General features: G+C 43.1%; 1 protein-coding gene across 2 annotated transcripts; it reads left to right on the plus strand.

Annotated features, from left to right (window-relative positions):
* Positions 1 to 949: 949 nt before the first annotated feature.
* odad3 (outer dynein arm docking complex subunit 3) lies at positions 950 to 13,620 on the plus strand. 2 transcript variants are annotated; one of them, XM_042103851.1, is made up of 14 exons: positions 950 to 1,164; positions 1,611 to 1,732; positions 1,850 to 1,927; positions 2,076 to 2,258; positions 2,611 to 2,646; positions 2,840 to 2,941; positions 3,354 to 3,479; positions 3,686 to 3,808; positions 4,392 to 4,538; positions 4,687 to 4,847; positions 5,620 to 5,776; positions 8,068 to 8,217; positions 9,401 to 9,485; positions 13,148 to 13,620. In XM_042103851.1, exons 1-14 carry the CDS (start codon positions 1,086 to 1,088, stop codon positions 13,276 to 13,278), a joined length of 1,680 nt encoding a protein of 559 aa, XP_041959785.1. In that variant the 5' UTR covers positions 950 to 1,085; the 3' UTR covers positions 13,279 to 13,620. The 2 variants fall into 2 exon arrangements, with proteins under 2 accessions (XP_041959785.1, XP_041959786.1); XM_042103852.1 differs by lacking the exon at positions 2,611 to 2,646.
* Positions 13,621 to 16,525: the final 2,905 nt, after the last annotated feature.

The raw sequence follows: 16,525 nt of genomic DNA on the forward strand, positions 1-16,525 counted from the left end.
TCATGGTGAAGATGTGCTAAAAGACTGTAGACTGACGGAAATGTAGGCTACAAAACATCAAGTCATATTCATGCACAAGCCAACTAATATACGGTAACCTATACGATAGGCTACTGGAAGACATTAAAGATAATTAGTTAATGTAGCTATAATGTTCCAAAATGTACCAGCAATGTAGTATAGCCTACAGGAATAAAATATTTCCAGCAACAGCCCTATTTATTTTGTGTTGTTTCAGTTGCCCTATACAGTGATTGTCTACTACAATCTAGGTAATTTAGCTCTTTACACATAGGCAAATTCAGTAACTGTTTGGTGCTGCTGTCAGTTGAGCATTGTATAGTTTAAATGTAGCCTAAGTACACTTTAAGTGTAGGATGCTTGGACTCTAGATGTCGAATTAGCTTTGATGGTTTCATTGCTTCGTTTGACAACCTATCGCCAAATACCACACATAAAGGACTTGGTGCATGCGAGTCACCGGTCTCTGCGAAACCATATTTTAAATATGACTCGTCATATTTCGTGTTGAATGACCCTTTCTTTTTCTTTGAGGTATCTGGCTCACCATCGTCAGTGGGTATTATTGCGAATGTGACATTATTGCGAATTAAATTGAGTTTATTTGAGTTTGCATTTTTTTTAAAAACTCTTGTCGTAGGCTACGGCCCGGTTAGGAATGTCCCGCCCGGTACCCGGTGGTTGGGGACCGCTGCTATAAATGATCTCACATAGCTACTTCCACACTAAACAAGTAAGAACAAAAAAAAAATCTGATATAAAAATATGTAAAATGGTGTGCTCTACACATGTTTCGAATAAGTAAATACTGTGGAACTTCAGTTGCGCTCCCGGTGTAGCCCTAAATCCCCATGACGCGTCGCCTTCCACTGAACCAGCAAACCACACAGAGCATGCTCAGATATCTTTGCATCGGTTGCTAGGTAACACACAATTACTATGTGTGAACAGCAAACACTCCAGGAGACGTACACAGACGTTAGCAATTTGCTAAATTAACATTACTTTTGTAAAGTCTTTCGTTTGGCTTATATCTACGTTGTGCTTTAAGATTTTTTTCGAAAATGCCAGGTTCTTATGATGCTATTAAACTTCCAATCCACGACCAAATCGCTGAACTCCAGAGGAAAATTCAACTGCTTGGTAAGTTAGACTCTAGCTGCTAGTTCTATGTCATGTGTACCTGTCGTTCTATGTGCTGGCAAACATTAGCCAAGGCGTTTTACTAATTTCACAGAAATATTACATATTATGTTATAACTGTATGTTATCATTAATTGAATGTTAGTTAGCTCTATCTGACTTTCAAGTTTTGCACACATTTGCAGTTAAATTGCCTCTCCACGTTGAATAAGATGACGTTAACATTATCGCAGGCCTGTCCTTTGGCTGATGTTTTCGTATTGCCAGCAGTCTAAATAGCTCAAATTAATGCAGTTATGTTAGGCCATATTTGGTCTTCTTAGCTATTGTTGAAAGAAGGTGACTTGCCTTTTAATTTGTAATTAATACAAGTAAATAAACTGATAGATAGAGGATTTGTCATTTTTGGAACAGCTGGAAATTGTTTTGTCTCTTTCTTCCTGCAGAGGGAGACAGAAGTGCATACTATGAAAGTTCTCAGTCCTCCATCAGAAAGAACAAGGAAACCGTTCTCCAGTTAAGGCAGGACAACAAAAGGCTTCACAGGAAACTTGCAGAAGCCCTTGCAGTATGTTGGTCAATGGCACTTCTTCAGCACTCAATGTTCAACAAAAACACATAACTTAGGCCGAACGTTTTAAAAAGTGTGACCATTCTGATTACACACCTGGTTTGTTTCCCCCAGGGAGATGAGCAAGTAATAAAAGAAGCTTTCCAAACCCGAGGAACGGAGAGAGCTGCCTACCGCAATATGTCTGGGAAGGTGATCTGTAGATTTTTGTTTTTTCAACAGTGAAATTGCTCTAAAAATGCTACTGTAGCGATTTTAAATGAGAACCATGAGTTCCGCAATGTTCCCCATAAATATACTGCATTTGATGGATATACTGTATATTTGTCTTGACTGACAGGAGGCACTCAAAGTTCTGGACCAGAAAGTGTGTGATAGGATGAAGAAGCTGAATGCGTTGAAACACACCACACAAACACAGCTCAAGCGCCTGGAGGACCTGCGTCTGCAGTACCAGAGCCTGAAGCCAGAGAACAAGCGCTCGCAGAGTGGAGCACAGAGCAAGAAAGAGGAAGAGGAGAAGGTAGCATGTGGGCTTGCTCACCTACTCCCAGGCTATGACCTCTCCCTCTCTCTCTCTCTCCTCTCTCTCTCTCTCCTCTCTCTCTCTCTCTCTGTCTCCCTCACTGTCACACACATACACATGCCATGAAACGCAGAGAGAAAATCAGCTGCATAATACATGTGTATGCGCAAATCCCTTATCTTGCTGGTTGACCCAAACTTGTTTACTCTCATATTGTAAAATAGTTATTCTTCAGACCAGTGACTAACACCACACGTCGACTTCCATTATACACATTTACCTGAAGGACTGTTTTATGTGTTATTTCTGTGCTAGAAACTGTCATTGACATGTTACCCTCATCCAACAGAATGAAGGGGATTCCGTTGAGATACATCCCCAAAAGGTTATCTTTCCCCTTTTCCCAAATGGTCTGCAATGCTCACCACCTATCATTAGCTAGCTAGCCTCCTGTTGCATGTAGAAGTTTCATTAGATGATTGCATGATGTCCCTTGTGTGTGTGTGTGGATGGATTGGTGGGGGAGGTCATGAGAGTGTGGATGTGTGTATGCATTCATGCTCATTTGTGTTGTCCAGAACTTGCGGATGCTTGAGAACCGTCTGGAGAAAGCCCAGCTGAAGTGTCAGGAAGCTGAATATATCATGCGGGGCTACCTGAAACTCAAAACCCATCTGCAGGTAATTTGACATGGGCTGCTCATGCAGATGAATGCACTGCAGGGCAAAACGAGACTAGAAGCTGAGCCTATTGGTGATGCTATCCCATCCTAGCATGGAGACAGTATAGACTGTAATTGGCTAAACATTTTGGCTAAACATTTTGTGAAATGATTTGTTTCTTTATTGTAATGATTTAAGTCACAGAGTAAGTGCACTGTGAAATAAGTTGAAACACATATGAAATCTCCTTTTTATGGGCAAAGGGTAGGTCGCGATGCAATGTCTCTATTTTAGGTAACAGGTCATTGTTTATGTAAAAAAACAAGGACATTTTTTTACAACAGAATGCATCTTTTGTGTGATCTACTGGCATGCTTCATTAGGAATGAATATGTGCCCCCCATTCCTGGATCTCCCATTCTCTCTTCAGGAGGAGAGTCTGACCTTCCAGTCCCAGCTGGACGGTCTGGAGGCCGAGATCAGGAGACAGAAGCAGGAGCTGCAGGATCTGCAGGTCATGAACAACGATGCAGTCCTGTCCAAGGAGACCGCTAAGGTAGGTCACCTGCAGCATCTCATTTAATGTTGGCTTGAGCAAACATCCGTAGCAAACAGAGGAAATTGAGTCCGGTCATTATCGAACAATGGACAAAAAGAAGAATGGTGGCAAACTAAACTGGCTCACTTGATTGTGGAGCCAAGGTCTTAGGTTGACGTGTGGTCCCCGCCTAATGTGCACGTGTGTGTGTGTGTGTTCTCCAGGAGGAGCTGCAGCGTCAGGAGGAGCAGGTGTATCGGGAGCGCAGGGAGAGGGAGCGCATCCTGTCCTTCTTCAAGAAACAGGCGGAGGAGCGCAGGGCCCAGGCTGAGCGAGTTGAGAGGAGGGTGAGGCAGCACACTGGACACCAACACCACTAACGCAGCGCTACTGAACATCACCCGCACTGCCTCAGTCACACCTTACTTTAGAGATGCCGAAGGCCAGTGTTTCTCAAAGTGTGGTCCAGGGATCACTGGTGGTCCGCAAGCTATCCCAAGTGGTCCGCGAGCAGACGTGGTAAAATATAATAGATGAGTTGTTTACAATATTGAACCAACTTGTATATAAATCCAAACAGTTCTGCAACACTGTAAGCTGCAGCCTATGTAAGCTATGCCACTTTAAATCATATGAATCTTCTGACACAATAAGCATGGTGCAAAGACAAGTTTTAAGGTGGTTCAGTGAGTAGGCCTATTGTGTAATACTGAAGTAGGTCTACTGTTTTTTTTTTTAGCTAGGTTGTCCATTATTTTTAAAAAATTATTATTGGTTAAGTGGTCCTTGGTCTGAAAAAGTTTGAGAAACACTGCCATAGGCCATTGGGAAACCGCCTCTGCTACAGATATGATGATATATGTTGATGCTGCCTCTGCCACTGATATGTTGCTGAAAATGTGACCTCACCTTTAACCTTTCACCTCTCAGGCCCAGCGCACAGCCATGCAGCCAGACGAGCTGAGCAGTGAGGCCCAGCGCAGCACCACAGGGATCGGGGAGGAGGAGCACGCCATCTCCACGTTCGAGGAGGCCTTTCGCCGCATCAGAGAGGCCACCGGGGTCACCGACACTCGGGTGAGGACTCTCCTCAAGTGGACTAAGTTGATCATGTCACACGTCAGATGTCAGTGTGTGTGAGACAGTGTTGAAACTGTGTGTGTGTGTGTGTGTGTGTGTGTGTGTGTGTGTGTGTGTGTGTATGTGTGTGTGTGTGTGTGTGCAGGAGGTGGTGGAGAGGTTCATCACCCAGGGAGACACCCAGAGGCACCTGCAGGAGCTGAAGGAGGAGAATGAGAGTGCGCTGCTGCAGCTCAAGCAGCAGAGGGACCAGCTCCAGAAGCACTTCCAGGACACCAAGTACTCTGGAGAGGCCAAGCTGTCCAGGTCAGGGCTCACACTCAAACAATAACACAAAAGTGTTGGGTCCATATGTAACAGAGGTCGTAATTCGTCCAGGCGTTAAACCCAGGCTCCCAACTCAGCGGTTATAAGCGTTCTTAAGGTTAGGGCTGTGAGAATTTACATGGGCAACTAGCACGCTAACTCAGTTCGCCTCCGTTACACTCACCTCCCTAAATCCTCACTCGCATGATCCGGGTTACAGCACCACTGTAACAGAGATCGTAATTCGTCCACTGCTCACAGCCCTCGAACCCGCCACCTCAACACACACCGGCATGGGAGTCGAACGTTCTAACCACTGAGCTAAAAGCCCAGGCTCCCAACTCAGCGGTTAGAAACATTCTTAAGGTTAGGGCTGTGAGGATTTACATGGGCAACTAGCACGCTAGCTCAGTTCGCCTCCGATACACATAGAGGTCGTGTCCATAGACCGTATAAACAAGTGTCTGGCATCAAAGGTTTTTACAGGGTTCCAGCAGCCCTGATTGAGCTCCAGTTAGTTTCACTGGGTCAGGGCTTTCCACATTCAAAATACCTCCTCAAGCCACCAGTGTAGTCTGTAGCTTTAGGGTATCTGGAAAGACATGAAGACAGCACAGTGAGTCCAGATAGTGAGACATGAATGCTGAATAGAATGACATGTACAGACAGAGAGAAGATTTGCAGGGATTTTGTTGTTTATTTGTCACTGCTGTATAGGCTGATGGGATCTGGCTGGTCCCTGCTGATGTGTTCTATGTTCTCCCCCTGGCAGTGAGCAGCAGCTGCTGGAGGAGTGTCAGCGCCACCTAGAGGAGGAGGAGCAGCGGCGCAACGTGGCCAAAGAACACCTGGATTGGCTCAACCGCACCCTCAACACGGTGCATGCTGGTGTGGAGCACCTCAGTGACAAGCTGCAGCACATCCACCTGGTACCTCACACATCCCCCGTACCTCCTCTCTACACCCATTCAGACTAGCAGGCGTAGCGTACCAGTGATAACAGTCATAGTCTATCACTGTCACAGTAATAATAATTTCACCTTAAAGGAGAATTCCGGTGAGCAACGAGTAAGAATGAACAGGTATGATAAGGGATCAGATTCCAAAAATAATTCAGTGGAAATGCATGGATTCCAGTTTCTTCCAGTAGCAGCAACTGGAATCCATGCATTTCCACTGAATTATTTTTGGAATCTGATCCCTTATCATACCTGTTCATTCTTACTCGTTGCTCGACTTATCGTGACTAAATTCAAGGCTGCAAACGCTAAACTTCGTGAAGATACTGTCTGTATAAATCGTCTTGTAAGTAAACTACCAGTGCTTTTTAAAAATTCTCAATGTCTCGTTTTAAATGTCAGGCCCCTCGGAAGTCTACCAATGAAGTGTGGAGATACATTGAGCCTCGTAAATGGGTGTAAAACAGTGATTTATTTGTATGGCTAGCCCGATGCCGAAGCACCACTATTGAAAAAGCTGTTGGTAGCATCGGCTAACTAGCGCCAGATTTTGGAGTGCAGGGGACAAGCCGAGATGGGCTATGAGACGTTCACACTCGGTATCATGTTTCAATACACTTTAGGTCAATATCACACCGGAATTCTCCTTTAACTGAATGCCAAGCTGTTTTCGGAAGCTTTGTCCTAGAGTGCCAGCAATCTAGACCATTGTTGATGATTTTTGTACAGCCACAGCATATTCTGTGCAAACCGTGTATTTCTACACGCCTCTGTTCCTGAGAAATCCCAAGCTAAACAGTGGCTAGTTTTCATCAAAATCCCTGTTTTTTTTTTTTAGAAATGGAGATATTGCATCTTTTATGACCTGAGAAGTGTTGCCTGCAAAGTTTCTGGGAAGAGATCTAACGAGACCTGCCACCTAGTGATAAACCCACGAAAATAAATGACCTGATTTTGACCTGGCCTGCATGTCACTGATAGGCTAATCAGCAGAGGCGGACAGAGTACACAGCTTTATTACTTGAGTAAAAGTACAGATACCCTTTGCTAAATTTTACTCAAGTACAAGTAAAAGTACAACAGTCAGATGTCTACTTAAGTAAAAGTACTGAAGTACTTGTTTTTAAAAGTACTTGAGTATCAAGAGTACAAGAGTAGCCTACATTTTCTAAATATTGCATTACTACTGCCACAGTGCTTACATTTATGTACAGAAACGTCCTACATAGAGTTATGAAAAATGTTAATGTTAATACCTTGGAGAATGTAAAACGAATTGGAAGTAAAATCAGTAAAAGTCATTTTCATCTTTTTACCATGTTGCCAGGGATGGGCAGTATTTGTAATACATGTATTTAAAATACGTATTTCAAATACAAAATACTATTTTGTAATTGAAACACTTGAAGCGACAAATTGAGGGTTTCCGAGATTTTTCTTTTTTCCTTTTTTTTTATCCCTCAAAATTGTACTCAAGTACTGTACTCAAGTAAATGTATTCCGTTACTGTCTGGCTCTGCTAATCAGTGACTGATTCGAAACAAAGCGGCAACCATCAAAAGCCGAGTTAAGATCAAACGTCCAGATAAAATGTCCAGATCTTGCGTTTTCATGAGTTTTCGATCATCATATATTTCATTTCCATTCATCACAGAGTTCCCAAAATCACATATAAGGTGTGTTAGAGTGTCTAGTTTCGTAATTAAAAAAAAAACCTAAAAACGTAATATTACGTTTTTGGCACTCACATTGAACACACATTTTTGGATTGTTTAAATCTATAAGTGATAGAGTTGGTGACTCACCATCAGAGTTCAACATACACCATCAGAGTTCAACATACACTATCCATACCTATCTAAGTCTACCTGCATGACTGGAAGATATGTTTTTTTAAGCATCCAGTTTAAACATACAACCCACAAAACATCCCCTGCTTATTGTGAAGGTCTATATGGACTTGTCAGGTCGTTCTCTTATTCTAGCGTTTTTCAAATCATCCATCAGATGATTCAGTAGCTGATTTAGTAGCGTAGCTGATTCAGTAGCTGATTTAGTAGCATAGCTGATTTAGTAGCATAGCTGATTTAGTAGCTGATTCAGTAGCATAGCTGATTCAGTAGCTGATTTAGTAGCATAGCTGATTTAGTAGCTGGTTTAGTAGCTGATTCATTAGCTGATTCAGTAGCTGATTCAGTGGTATCTAATAGCTCCCTGGGGCCACGTGTCCCTTGTGCTCATGCTCTGCACTGCTGCTGTAGGCGGAGGGCGAGCGGCCGCTGCTGGACGCCAGCTCAGAGGACTACGTGCTGGAGCTGCTGACCCAGGCAGAGCAGAAGCTTCAGCTGCTACAGGAGGAGCTGCAGGGCAAAGACCTGGCGACCCTCACCAAAGAGATGGAGGAGGAAGACGTACGTGTGTGTGTGCATGTACATGCGAATGTACACGTTTGTGTGTGTGTGTGTGTGTGTGTGTACATGCGTGTATGTGCATTTGTGTGTGTATGTGTGTGTGTGTGCCTGCATGCCTGCATGTGTACGTGCATGCGTGTGCGTGTGTGTACAATTTGCATTATTGGTACAGGTCTGGGCTATGTTTCAACTAAGCAGGATACAGATAACTTTCACTGGGCTTGTTTCTGCATGTTGGTCACACCATGAATGCCTCATTAGCGCCCTGTATCATAATGTGCTTTCTTTAGTGGCAGACTGCAGACTGACATGTGAATGTGCAGGTCTTATTGTTGAGGAACTGCTCAGCTTTCTCAGATCTTAAAAACGTCAGTGACCTTGGCAAGGATGTCTCAAACATCTCAGAGAACTGGAACCAGTTTAATCTAGTCCTTTGTCCTTTAATCCTTTGTGTCTCTTCTGTAAACGTTATACTGGTTTCTACAAGTTTTGAGCTGTACTGTATTGTACATCTTACCTGCAGTTTCAGTTTGTTTTAGTTTCAGTTTAATTTGTGTGCAAAGCAGGCTAATCAGGTATTATGTTCAGATTATCAGACCAACAAGGTGTGGGCATTTAGGTCTTTTATAGACCTCAACAGAGGTTCCTGATATGATAGCAAATGTTATTGTTTTCATTGTGAGCAGAAGGCTGTTCCACCTTGTGTATTTACTCCAACATATCTTTGTCAGTATCTTTGCCAATGTATTTTTCATTTGCATATGTGCTGTATGAAATCATAAAAAACTGTTGGCTAAAAATATCTTTACTAGATTAAATAGAGATTGGGCAGTGTATTTTTGTCCACTAGTTGTCCATTCTATTTGTGCAGTCCAGGCTCTGTAACTGGGAAACTACGTGGCTTGGACTAGACATATACTGTTCTAATCAACACATTGGACTAGCTATATGCTGTTCTAATCAACACATTGGACTAGCTATATGCTGTTCTAATCAACACATTGGACTAGCTATATGCTGTTCTAATCAACACATTGCACAATTTAATTGAGCTCAAATCACAACAAACATTTGCCAGAATCATGATATGTGCTTTGAAATGTAAGTTTGTGTCTAATCTGTTCACCCAATGTTTTGGTCCATTGCATCAAATGTGTTTTGCCTTTGCTCTTAATCTTTGCAGTTTTATGCGAGCATTGAAGGGAAGCTCCCCAACTACAACACCCGCATCCAGCTGCCTGAAACCCAGAGACAGGATCCTTATGACGGTCAGTGGCCCCCAGCACACCTTCTGCTCACTCACAAATGTGCACACACTCACTGGGGTCATTAGCCACATTCTGCTGTTCTCTGAAACACAAAGACAGACACGACTCCTCACTTGAAACGCCACACGTTTCAGTCGGTTGTGAGTGCTGTGCTCATGCTGCAAGTTCAAAGTGCTCACACTGCAAGACAACACATAGATAGATAGATAGATAGATAGATAGATAGATAGATACTTTATTGATCCCCAGGGGAAATTCAAGCATTCTGTTGAAACATTTCCAACATGCCAGACGTCCAACCTGATTGGTTGGAGGTGGAATGCCAGAAATCCAACCTGGGCCTGGTCAGAAGGTGGAATGTTAAATTCTTGCTCAAACTGCACAACAAATGCAGTTTTTTTGATTGTAAAATGTATGGGTGCGACTGAATCAGGGCTCTCAGTACTCAATGCAGCCTTATGCCTTGACCTTGTTCATCACGCACACATACAACTCCAGGTTCCCTCTTTGGCCTGACAAACATCTGTATTCTCCAGTCATAGCAAACGAATAGTGGACAAATTCAAGCCCTCAACATGTTTCTTTCTAAAGTACAACTTTGCTTGTAAGGCATTGGTTTCTACTGAATCCCCTGAGACCATTTGCTGTAATTGACCGTGAAACAGACATCAAATTGAAGCCGCCTGTTTTGTTGTGCTATGCACATGTTGAGTGATTCAGTGTTGGTAGAGTGTTCCCAGCCCAGCGCAGGTGCTAATTAGGTACGGTGATTAATGTGGCTGTAGGAGTGTCTCACGTGTCTCTCAGCCAGTCTGTCGCACATCAGGTGTGAACTATGTGAGTATGCAAACGACGAGGCTTTCACTCGACAAAACACCAGATGCCAAGATGTCAGATGTTCTCAAGCCTAAAGTATGGTCCCGCGTCTGCGTCCCGCGCACGCGGCACTGGTGAGCGCGTGACGAGAATTGCGTCATTTTTACAGCATGTGTCGCGTCTTTGAGTCGACCGAAATTTAAGACCGCGCGTCAAAGTGACGCGTAGACTGCGCATGTGTGAAACGGAACTGCTGTAAACACTCCCCTCCAGTAGGTGGACCACATAGAAGAACAACACTTAAACGTAGAAACAAACCTAGACAGAAGAAGACTTGTTTGGTTACCATAACGACGATGGAACAGAGCGCCTGTCCTCAGCTTGCCTGGCTTTGAGTTACGTGAGACACCACGACATGGAGTCAACTTCGACCGATGTAAAGCCACAATCCACAGATACATTCTTTAACATTATATTTAACGGTCACTTTACCATCTATGGTGTAGAACCCAAAGTATTTCAAGACACCACATTTTAGATGAGTTGGGGACGTAATTATCTGTCTGCTGGCCGTTCTGTGCGTTACCTTTGATTGTCGAAACAGGGTGGCTGCATGGGCTCATTGTGGCTACTGGCTATTATATTGGCTTGATTTGGTCATGAGCCCTGGATCATATAGCACTGAATGAGATGGTAAACAATAAAATAAAACTAATCATAGACAGTGACAGCCTTTACTCCATGCATGGAGAGCTGACATGACTTCGGATTAAATGCATCTTTTAAAAATGAGCGTATGCTGAAATCAAATCGCAAAACCCAGAGCCAATTAAAGGTATCTATCTACAACGCTCAGGCGAAACCCATGTAACACTTGCTGATCGAGATGCATTCTCGCCTGTTCCTTATATAATGCGTTATCAATAGTGATTATAATAATAAAGGGAATGTAGCCTACCTCTCCCTGGTGCAATCATTATCACCTAGCCTACTCCTGAACAATGCTGAACTCAAATCTCGAAACTCGCCTGTCAACACCGGGAAATGCGCTACACAGCACTAAAAACCGAATAGTTTATTTATAGTTCGACTACGGATATTTCACGTCATGTTCGAATAAAAGTGACAGCCCTACTCCCTGCATAGAGAGCTGACATGACTTCGGATTAAATGCATCTTTTAAAAATGAGCGTATGCTGAAATCAAATCGCAAAACCCAGAGCCAATTAAAGGTATCTATCTACAACGCTCAGGCGAAACCCATGTAACACTTGCTGATCGAGATGCATTCTCGCCTGTTCCTTATATAATGCATTATCAATAGTGATTATAATAATAAAGGGAATGTAGCCTACCTCTCCCAGGTGCAATCATTATCTCCTAGCCTACTCCTGAACAATGCTGAACTCAATCTCGAAACTCGCCTGTCAACACCGGATAATGTTATCATAATAATAATTGAAGGAATAACCTAGGCTACCGCTCGCTCTAAATACACCCATTATCACAGTGAGACATACATTATGAACACAAATAGTTACTTCAAAACTTTTATTGACACGTCATATTTACAGGTTTTTGGTTCATACTTTTTGGTATGAGGCAGGTGTGAAGACTCAATACAAATTTAATTGAGGACATCTGTACGCACAACTCTTTCTTACCATGACACTGCTGCATGTGTTCAGAAAAATGTCTTTACTTTGTATCGCACCAATATTGCTGCCCTCGCAGCACCGAGTCACTAAGCTACAGGCTAAGTAGCCTAATAAGCAAGTAGGCTAAGCTAGTCTCTCAGCTATACCAACAGGTGTGCTGTGTGTGTTCTGGTGGATGATAAATGGAGCGATGCGATGGGCCAGCTTATCAAACTTCCCAGCAGACAGGCGAACGTACTCGTGGTGCTTTTTCCTTCATCAGCTCTTCCTTCGTTTAGTGCTCGCACATCCCAAGTTCTTCTTTTCTTCAGGCGTTTCAGGCTTTTTTTGCTGGTTGTGTCCTACTTTCAGGCTCGACGTACCGCCCCCAGTTGGTGGGGCAGAGTATCACAGTTAATCCGTAGTGCGCAGGCGCTAACCGTAACAATTTAACGCGCATTCAGGACAGCAGAAATTGGAGTATGCTTCACGTCCACGGCAAAAATGACGCACGTCTTGGACACGCGCAAATGTGACGCAGGACCATGCCAGAGCCTTCAGAGGGCTGTTGCACATGGGTCTAAAAGCATTCATGTGCAATCACAAAGTCAAAAGTCAAAAGTCAAAGTGAGTGTAGCGTGTTGACGGTGAGTGAGGGCTGGATGCCTTGTGGAATGTTGCCCGGTCACAGAATGCTGTTAATGTTAATCTCTACCTCCGCACACCATGTACAAGCTGTTCCAAGTGGAGTTTTGAACCCTCCATGTGCCTTTAGCATAGCTGCCATACTAAGTGCTTCTCCTGAAAACCCTCCATGTGCCTTTAGTATAGCTGCCATACTAACTGCTTTTCCTGAAAACCCTCCATGTTCCTTTAGCATAGCTGCCATTCTAACTGCTTCTACTGAAAACCCTCCATGTGCCTTTAGCATATCTGCCATTCTAACTGCTTCTCCTGAAAACCCTCCATGTGCCTTTAGCATATCTGCCATTCTAACTGCTTCTCCTGAAAACCCTCCATGTGCCTTTAGCATATCTGCCATTCTAACTGCTTCTACTGAAAACCCTCCATGTGCCTTTAGCATATCTGCCATTCTAACTGCTTCTCCTGAAAACCCTCCATGTGCCTTTAGCATATCTGCCATTCTAACTGCTTCTCCTGAAAACCCTCACTTGTTTGTTCTTTCTCTTTTATTGTCGCTACAAACAGAAGAGGAGGACAGCGGGAATGACGAGAGTGACATCATCACGCGGACCACCCTCAAGCGCCAGTCTCAGCTGATCGTTGACTCCAAGACCAAGAGGAAGCCACGTCCCAAGAAGAAGAAGGGCAAGCTATGATCCCAGGTTTTTACGGCCTGATGGTTTGCATGATGGCTCGACCAACGCTCAGAGACAGATCTGATCTCACGTCCCTTCCTCCTCTACACAGAAGGCTCTTTATTTCAACTAGCTGTAGTAACTCCACCGAGTGTGATGCAATGAAGTATAACGTAATTTTGTTTCCTTAGAACAGATGTCTGTATGCTGGGTCTAGACCTAGACATGTAATATTTCCACTGCAGTGTCATGACACAGTCTTTTGTACGCACCGATTGCTTGTATCTCCATAAACCACTGTATGCTACCTCCTCATTATCACCTGCACATGACACAGCTGAATAAATGACAGTGAGAAAATGACAACACTCAGGTGAGATCATTCTGTTCTGACTGGAGGAGTTCTAAGTATGATCACCGAGTCTTTTGAGTCTAAACATGGTCGATGTGGGATGGGGGCAGGCAGGAGAGAGAGAGAGAGAGAGAGAGAGAGAGAGAGAGAGAGAGAGAGAGAGAGAGAGAGAGAGAGAGAGAAGATGGCGTACATGTATTCAACTTGTATTTCACTGTGGCATCACACACACATAATAAAAACTGAGATGGGTCTTGTGCCCTGTTCAGAACGCTGTGTGTTACCACAGTGTGGCTCCATGTCATTCTGACTGGCTTGAGAGTTGCATGCTTTCGCAGCAGTCCACTGACTGTTGTCGCCTGAGGCCGTCCAACATTATGCAGTGAGCAGCTGAGAAGGACAAAGAGACTCCCTCAGCACCTGCACCTCACTATACCTGGAACCTGTTAAACATTCTGCTCTGTTCCACTTCACTTCAACTCCTCTGTAGGCCGCGTCACTCAAGTCCAATGCACTCCAGAGTACTGACTGTATTTTGACAACAGAAGGTCTCCAGCTATAGTGGCACAACACAAATGTTCTGTTCATGTGTTTTGATTTTAGTCTGTCTTATGATTAATCATTAACAAAAGCATTGATTGGTATTCATCTATGTGTTTATATATATATATATATATACAGTGCTGGCCAAAAGTATTGGCACCCATGCTAAAGTTGACTGAAAAGAGGAATATAAAATCATCTTTTGGAAATTGATCTTAATGCCTTAAGTGAAAAATGAGGAAATATCTATAAGGACACCAATTTTCTTAGTGAATGAATAATGTATCATAAATAAATAAATGTTCTTCCTTAAAATACAGGGGTCATAAGTATTGGCACCCCTATGTTAAATTCCCATAGAGACAGGCAGTTATTTTTAAAGGCCAGTTATTTCATGGATCCAGAATACTGTGCATCCTGATAAAGTTACCTTGGCCTTTGGAATTAAAATAGCCCCACATCATCACATACCCATCACCATACCTAGAGATTGGCATGGGTGTTATTTCAGTTAGCCTATTAGCTGGTTTGATTTGCATTGAGCTCAATGAGCATCAAACCAGCTAATAGGCTAACTGAAATAACACCCATGCCAATCTCTAGGTATGTGATGATGTGGGATTATGATTATTAAGATCCTTATTTTCCCTAATATGCATAATGCATATTAGGGAAAATAAGAATCTTTCTTGAATTTAATGGCCTTTATATGGTAATTGGTTTGGTAATTGTTTCTAGAAGTTCATGCAATCCATATGCACATGTTGAAGATGTAAAACATAACAGTTGCATTGGTTTATTGTGTCCTCATCTACTGAACAGAACCTGGTGTTCCTCTTTGAGCCCAATGACTGGTGTTCTCGCATGCACAGGATGGTAGCTGGTGACTCTGACTGACACAGTTACATAAGCTGCCTGATCAGAGACAAAGGGGTTTTCTGTCAGCTCTGAGTCACTGGGATAAGATGTTCTGTGTTTCATGAGTATGGGTGTGTGAGTCTTTGAGTGAGTATGTGTGGGTGTGTGTATGTTTGAAGGAGTGTGTGCTGTTTATGCCATTGAGTAGTTGGGAGTGCAGACCATGGGCTCAAGTGGCAGGAGTGTCAGGGTGTTGGTGCCATAGCAACCTAACAGCATTTTAACTTATGCCCTGACAACCAAAGTGTTTATTTAGTGTGAAGGGAAAGGTATCCACAGATTGTCTCTAAGACTTAAATAAGTATGAGAAACTGCAATGAATGTACAAAGACTATTGTGATGAGTATACCCGTAGGCCAAACTCAAACTTGAGTTTCCATTGTGAGTCTCATGTAGTCTTTTATAACCACATGTTTAATAACCATGCAAATTTCTGGAGTGAACCGTCTGTGTTGTCTAGGAAGAGGTGAATGAGTGCAGTTTGTTGGGTGTTTACTTTTGATAAGCAGGTGGAAGGGTGGTATTTTTGGCTCAAATACAAAAGACGTTACACAACCAGCTGAAGGTCAAGATCAAGAAGAGCATTCCTCTGATGCAGGAAGTACACATTTTTTGTGTGCGTGTGTGTGTGTGTGTGTTTTGTGGGCATACACCATTCACAGACTTCATTTGTCCGTTTATATAACTTGCACTATTAACTTGTTTTACTTTGTCTCAAGGTTGAGCCCATTTCTGACCCTTTAACACACTACACAGGTGACGGAAAAAAATTTGAGCTGGGCCCTGTCCTCAATAGGGCCTCATTTGCCTTTAACCTTCCCAGTAGAGGGATAAATGGAGGGTAAAAAAGTGAGCAGGTGAAACAAAGGCAAGTAGCCTATAACTGTACAGTCAAATATACAAAGGGCTCAGTTATTTGGTTGCACTGTCCAAGGATACATATAAATTGCCTATTTAAATATAGGGCGATGAGTGATATGATGAGTGAGTCATCATATAAAAACATCATATTCACTCAATCTGAACCAAATAGTGGAATCATTGAGGGGATTTAATTTCAGTAGGCCATGGTCTTAAATATAAAACAATTCCTGTAACCTAGCAACGCTGTTCACTTCCCAAAATTGTGTGGACACAAAATATTTCCATTAGTCTAATTAACATACTTCATTGGGCGGGCCTTAATTGGGTAATCCTGACATGACCTTTTTAGCTCTCCTGTGCGTCTGCAACACACGTCATACCGCACGGTGCACTGACGTGAGTTTGACAAAAATAGCTTACCTGTCCGACTAGTCAGATTGCTATTGTATTGATTTCCCTGGATCAACACAATAGTCTGCACCAAGTTTGGCTGTGAGGAATCTGAGGATAGCCTCTTTGACACCAGACCGTGTCTCAATTTTGAGAGTGGGTCTGGAAAGTCTTCATTAACTCACAACTTCCTGTAGTCTA

This window comes from Alosa sapidissima, chromosome 9 (assembly GCF_018492685.1).
Source record: "Alosa sapidissima isolate fAloSap1 chromosome 9, fAloSap1.pri, whole genome shotgun sequence".
NCBI classification, from domain to species: Eukaryota; Metazoa; Chordata; class Actinopteri; order Clupeiformes; family Clupeidae; genus Alosa; species Alosa sapidissima.